At 42.0% G+C, this 7,083-nt stretch overlaps 1 protein-coding gene across 2 annotated transcripts in view; it reads right to left on the bottom strand.

Annotated features, from left to right (window-relative positions):
• Positions 1 to 3,424, bottom strand: part of FCAR (Fc fragment of IgA, receptor for) — an 8,462-nt gene extending 5,038 nt beyond the window's left edge. The window contains exons 1-2 of one of the 2 annotated variants that reach the window (XM_011932491.1): positions 3,336 to 3,424; positions 2,620 to 2,655 (exon numbers count right to left, since the gene is read on the bottom strand). In XM_011932491.1, the coding sequence (XP_011787881.1) occupies positions 2,620 to 2,655; positions 3,336 to 3,369 (70 nt within the window). In that variant the 5' untranslated portion in view covers positions 3,370 to 3,424. The remainder of the gene's footprint in view (positions 1 to 2,619; positions 2,656 to 3,335) is intronic. The other variant, XM_011932492.1, reaches the window with a different exon arrangement.
• Between the last annotated feature and the right edge of the window lie 3,659 nt (positions 3,425 to 7,083).

The raw sequence follows: 7,083 nt of genomic DNA on the forward strand, positions 1-7,083 counted from the left end.
AAAAAGAAAAAAAAGAAATTAAAAAAAGAACATGAAGACCTAACTATCCTAAATATTATGCACCTAACACAGAAGCACCCAGATTCATGAAGCATGTTCTGAGAGACCAACCCAGAGACTTAGACAACCACACAATAATACGGGGAGACTTTAACATCCCGTAGACAGTGTTAGATCACTGAGGCAAACAAAGATATTCAGGACCTGAACTCAGCACTGGACCGAAGGGACCTGATAGACACCTACAGAACTCTTCACCCCCAAAACAACAGAATCGACATTGTTTTCATCGCCCCGTGGCACATACTCTAAAGTCGATCATACAATCAGACATACAACAATCCTTAACGAACCCAGAATAGCAAAATCACACCAGGCACATTCTCAGAGCACAGTGGAATAAAAATAGGAATAATTACTAAGAAAACCACTCAAAACTGTACAATGCATGGAAATTAAACAGTCTGTTCTGGAATTTGTGGGTAAAGGCAGCAGAATCTCTGAGACACAACTAAGGCAGTGTTAAGGGGGAAGTTTATAGCACTAAACTCCCACGTCAAAAAGTTAGAAAAAGTTCAAATTAACAACCTAACATCACAACGAGAGGAACTGAGAGAACTAAGAGAAAATCAACCCCAAAGCTCGTAGAAAACGAGAAATAACCAAAACCAGAACTGAACGGAAGGAGATTGAGACGCAAAAAACCATTCAGAAGATCAGCAAATCCAGGAGTTGGATTTTTGAAAAAGTTAGTAAGACAGGTGACTAGTTAGACTAATTAAGAAGAAAAGAGAGATGATCCAGATAAACACAAACAGAAACAACAAAGGGGATATTACCACTGACCCCACAGAAATACAATCGTCAGAGAATATTATGAACACCTCTATGCACACAAACTAGAAAATCCAGAATAAATGGAGAAATTCCTGGACACATACACCCTTCTGAGATTGAACCAAGAACAAATTGAATCCATGAACAGACCAATAATGAACTCCAAAATTGAATCAGTAATAAAAAGCCTACAGAGCAGGAAAAGACCAGTCCCAGACAAACTCACTGCTGAATCCCATCAGATGCATAGACAAGAGCTGGTACTATACCTACTGAAACTTTCCAAAAAATTCAGGAGGAGGAATGCCTCCCCAAGTCATTCTATGAGACCAGCATCATCCTGATGCAAAAACATGGCAGAGACACAATAAAACCAGAAAACTTCAGGACAATATCCTTGTTGAACATAAATGCAAAAATCCTCAAGAAAATACTAGCAAACAATCCAGCAGCACATCAGAAAGCCAATCCACCACCATCAGGTAGGCTTTATTTCTGGGATGCAAGGTTGATTCAATATACACAAATCTTAAATGTGATTCATAGAATAACCGCCCCGCCACACACATATAATCATCTCAATAGAGCTTTTGATAAAATCTGACATCCCTTTATGCTAAAAAACCTCGACAAACTGGGCATTGAAGAAATATACTTCAAAATAACAAGAAAGATCTATGATAAACTCACAGCCTACATAATATTGAATGGGCAAAAGCTGGGAGTATTCCCCTTGAAAACTGGCACAAGACATGGATGCCCTCTCTCACTACTTCTATTCAACATAGTACTGGAAGCCCTAGCCAGAGCAATCAGGCGAGAAAGAAATGAAAGGCATCCAAATAGGAAGAAAGGAAGTCAAACTCTCCCTGTTTGCAGACGATATGATTCTATACCTAGAAAACCACAGTCTCTGCCCAAACACTTCTTAATCTGATAAACAACTTTGACAAAGTTCCGGGATACAAAATCAATATACAGAAATCAGTAGCATTCCTATGCACCAAAAACATCTCAGCTGAGAGCCAAATCAAGAACAGAATCCATTCACAATTACTACAAAAAGAATAAAATACCTAGGAATACAGCTAACCACGGAGGTGGAAGATATCTGCAAGGAGAACTACAAAATGCTGCTCAAAGAAATCACAGATGACACAAACAAATGGAAAAACATTCCATGCTCGTGGATAGGAAGAATGAATATTGTTCAACACACAAATAATTCAGGCTTTAGAAGGAGCTAGAAGAGAGAAGACATGGATGGACATGGGGCTTACACCCATTAGGAGGCTAAGGCAGTAGTAGTTGGGGTGGCAGAATATTCAGTAGTACTCTAAGACTACTTCATGCATAGTACCGCAGTAGTACTATAGAATACTAGAATGTTCAGTAGGGTTAGACTATGGCAGCATCCCTTTAAATGAAGTGACAGGAGGAAATAGGTTGCTAAAACAAAATAGAATCAGCATAAGGAAGGATGTTGGGCAAATGACTCCTGACTTCCTCTTTCTTGCAGTTTTGAGCATTCAGTAAATTACAGATCCTTCATGGGCAGTCTAACACAGGCAAGGACTAACTATAAATCCAGGCCTGAGCATTAATGAGTCTGAAGGATATGGCTATAACAAAGTGTGATAGAAATTATGCAAGAGAAGCACAGCAGAAACAACTAGAATGGGGACGAAAATAAGAATCTGTGCTTCAGGCTATTCCTCAATTTCTTTATCCTAGCTTCCAAGAGGATCTAAAGGGGCTGGGAGAGATTTACAGGACACTTACCTTCCTGTGCCTGAATCCTCTGGCCCAGACAGAGCACTGGAAGAGAAGGATTTATGAAAAGTCAAGCTTCCATTTCCAACCTTTATGACAAATCACGTTCTGTAATGATAGACCAGAAAAAGACCAGTACCAGATGGAGACACAGCTCAGTCCCACCAGATACATAAAGAAGAGCTAGTATTTTTTTTTTTTTTTTTTTTTTGAGATGGAGTCTCGCTCTGTCACCCAGGCTGGAGTGCAGTGGCACGATCTCGGCTCACTGCAAGCTCCGCCTCCCAGGTTCATGCCATTCTCCTGCCTCAGCCTCCTGAGTAGCTGGGACTACAGGCGCCCGCCACCTCGCCCGCCACCTCGCCCGGCTAGTTTTTCTTCGTATTTTTAGTAGAGACGGGGTTTCACTGTGTTAGCCAGGATGGTCTCGATCTCCTGACCTCGTGATCCGCCCGTCTCGGCCTCCCAAAGTGCTGGGATTACAGGCTTAAGCCACTGCGCCCGGCCTAATAAAAATATTAAACCTTGAGTCCCACAAGCTAGCTCGGTTGGACTTGGGCAGAAACAAAGTTATAGACATATTGATAAAGACTGCCTTTCCACTAAGGAGGTCAGAATCTCCTTGGCAGCCACTAAAATCTCCTAGTCATACTGTCAAGAGACACCTGGATTATTTTGGGATTTCCCTATTTTCCCCTCTAACCCACATTTACTCTGAAACTCACCAAGACACAGGAGGGTGGTCTCTTTGGGGTCCATCACGCTGACACGGCCTCCGCCCTGTTGGCCTCCTTTTGATTCACATTAGCAGGATGACAGATACTCTTATGACAATAAGCTCCACAGGAAGTATGAGGAAGTGTGAGGACAGAGTCCCTGGTCAGCAAATTTCCACATCTGTTGCCTCAGAGCAAAGTAGAACAGTTTGTTCCCGAAGAACTTAGTTCCAGGTTGCTCTTGGGTGGAGCCCAAGAGAAGACATATATATATATATTTTTTTAAAAATAGAGATGGGGTCTTGCTGTGTTGGCCAGGGTACTCTCTAACTCCTGGCCTCAATAAATCCTCCTGCCAAAGACCTGTATTTCTATGTATGTTTCAGATGAGAAGTGAATGAGAAGTGAATTTTCATCAAGCCAGTGTCTAACAGTGTTCAAATCCATCTTTGAACCAGGTCCTACATCCCATCTTTGAACCAGGTCCTACATCCAAATGGAAAAGCTTGGGACAGAATATAAGGTGGTGGATACCATTCAGGCAGAGATTGTCTTCACTGGGCCGTCAGTCAAAAGCTCCGTGGCTTTGTCTGTTCTGAACCTATGTTTCATCTCTGGGATTCGTGGCCTGAGTATATTTACTTGGGCTTGATCGGGTGTGCAGTATACCCTTACCCTGGGGATGATCTCAATGCCAGAATGTGGAGGCATTTTCTCTGGCGCTATTTGTCATCTCTAAAGAAATAATCTACTATTTTATTATACTGTTCTTTCTATTTGTATAAATTTAAGGAGCACAAGTGAAATTTTGTTAGGTGGATATTTTGTGTGGTGGTAAAGTCTGGGCTTTTAATGTAATTATCCTCAAATAATGTACATTGTCACTCATTAAGTTTTTTTTTTTAACTTTTATTTTAGGTTCAAGGGTACATGTGAAGGTTTGTTATATAGGTAAACTTGTGTCATGGGGATTTATTGTACAGATTATTTCATTACCTAGGCACTAAGCCTGGTACCGAAGAGTCGCTTTCCTGCTCCTTTCCCGCCTCCCATCCTCTACCCTAAAGGAGACCCCATTGTCTGTTGTTCCCTTCTGTGTGTTCATGAGTTCTATTATTTAGCTTCCACCCATAGGTGAGAACATGCTGTATTTGGTTTTCTGTTCTTGTATACTTTGCTAAGGGTAATGGCCTCCAGCTCCGTCCATGTCCCCACAAAAGATATGAACTCATCCTTTTTTATGGCTTCAAATTAATTTTGTTTTTAATCTTATTATTTATGTTGTTTTGATTGTAGACTCCTGGCTATCACAAACTCTTCAAGTGTGGAAAGTGAAATATTCGAGATTAAACCTTCTACTATCTTATTTTCATTTTAATACATCATCAGTTAGGCCTTCCAACGCGCGAAGTAGTTTGAAGTCCTGAGCTTGTCCCATATTTCAGAAAGCAGATCCGCTTCCACGTTGGCTGTTTCATTTGTGCAAATTGAAGTGACCTTTTGTTTCACCACATTTTGTTAATTTCCACATACGTATTTACGTTCAGGAAATTTGGAAACATTATGTTCTGGAAATTTGGTGTTGATGATTGCATGAAATTGACAACATTCTAATTTTCTTTTGTCGTTGTTGTTGTTACTTATGCCTTATTTATTTATTCCTTTGTTCTCACTTGAATGGGACTTTGGGTGAAAGACAAATAATGACTGTACTCTTAGTTGAGTATTTAAAATGCAGAGAGGAGTAGTGGAAAATTCATAGATTGTAAAGGCAGGATGACCTGATTAAAAATACTATTGTTGACTAGGTGCGGTAGCTCACGCCTATAATCCCAGCACTTTGGGAGGCCAAGGCGGGTGAATCACTTGAGGTCAGGAATTTAAGACCAGCCTGGTCAATATGGTGAAACCCAGTCCCTACTAAAAATACAAAAAATTAGCTGGGTGTGGTGGTGGGAGCCTGTAATTCCAGCTACTTGGAAGGCTGAGGCAGGAGAGTCACTTGAACCCAGAAGGCAGAAGTTGCAGTGAGCCAAGATCACTGCACTCCAGCCTGGGCAACACAGAGCGAGACTGTGTCTCAAAAAAGCAAAAAAACAAGAAAGCAAAGAAACAAGAAAACTGTTGTGATGGTTTACAAATGATACGGCTTTCTATTGGGAGAGAGATACTAATCGGTTCAAGTTCAGGAACCTCAGTGGCCATCATTTACTAGTGGGCCGGAACCGATTGCGTCAACTTACCACCACGTTTGCTGTGGTTTCCTCCTTCTGTGGAACAGGAATGGTAACGTAGCCGTGGGGTGCCAAGATATTTGGTTAAACATTATTCTGTGTGTGTCTGTGGGGGTGTTTCTGAATGAGATTATCATTGGAGTTAGTGTAATTTATAAAGCAGATTGCACTCCCTAATGTGAGTCGGCCTCATTCAATCAGGTGGGGCCTGAACAGAACAAAAAATTGAACTGGTAATGTAAGATGAAGTTCCTTTTGCTTGGACATCAGTCTTTTCTGGCCCTTGAACTCTCACTGAAGCATTGACTCTTTAGATGTTGAGCCTGCTAGCTTTTTTTTTTTTTTTTTGGGATAGAGTCTCACTCTGTCACCCAGGCTGGAGTGCTGTGGCGCGATTTCGGCTCACTGTAACCTTCACCTCCTGGGTTCAGGCAATTCTCGTACCTCAGCCTCTGAGTAGCTGGGATTACAAGTGAGCGCCACTACACCCGGCTGATTTTTGTATTTTTAGTAAAGATGGGGTTTCTCCGTGTTGGCCAGGCTGGTCTTGAACTCTGACCTCAGGTGATGTGCCCGCTGCCTTGGCCTTCCAAAGTGTTGGGATTACAGACGTGAGCCACCGTGCCCAGAATGAGCCTGCCGGCTTTTGGACTGTTATGTATACCGCTGACTCTCTTGGTTCTGAGACTTTTGCACGTAGACTGGAACTACACGTGGACTTTCCTGGGTCTTCAGCTTGCAGATGGCAGATCATGGGACCTGTCAGTCTCCATAGTTGCATAAGCCAATATACAAATACCCTATCTGTGTATCAATCATTATATACCTGCCATTATCCACCTATCTGTCTCTCATTATTTGTGATATCACTATATATCTATCATTATCCATCTGTCTATCATTATTTGTGAAATCATTATCATTATCCACTATCATTATTTGTGAAATCATTATCATTGTCCATCTGTCTATCGTTATTTGACTATCAATCATTACCTATATATCTATCATTATTAGTACTGATTATTTTTTTCTGGAGAACCCTGACTACGACAGCTTCTATGTTCCTGTCTCAACTGTCACCAATCCCCTTAGCACAGGGTCTGTCATAGCCATTCTGCAGCCCGAGGAATTACAAGCCGCATAACTACGTGAATCACAGTGATCCAGGGATTTAGACGGAGACACAGAAGAACTGAGGCATCTACTGGTCTCTGCATATTTTGGGATTTGGGATTTCCCAGTAGGGAAATTTGCTGGAATCTGTCTAACTGCTCACTAAGAGTTGATTGATAGGTTCCATTCTCCTTGTACGGCATAACCCTGACAAGCCCAGACTGTGACTGGCAATGGAGATCCTCAACCCTCAAGGGAGACCCTCGACCCTCGATGGGACTTTACAGTGCTCAGCTGCACCTGTGTGGAGAACTGGTCCCAAACGCCTAAGAAAGGAGGAGGCTTCTGTTTCGAGGAGGAAGAAGGGGAGCTGCTTCTCTATCCACTGACCCCAGAGGTACCGCAGA

The sequence above is a fragment of the Colobus angolensis genome, unplaced genomic scaffold (genome assembly GCF_000951035.1).
Source record: "Colobus angolensis palliatus isolate OR3802 unplaced genomic scaffold, Cang.pa_1.0 Scaffold96, whole genome shotgun sequence".
Classification (NCBI taxonomy): Eukaryota; Metazoa; Chordata; class Mammalia; order Primates; family Cercopithecidae; genus Colobus; species Colobus angolensis.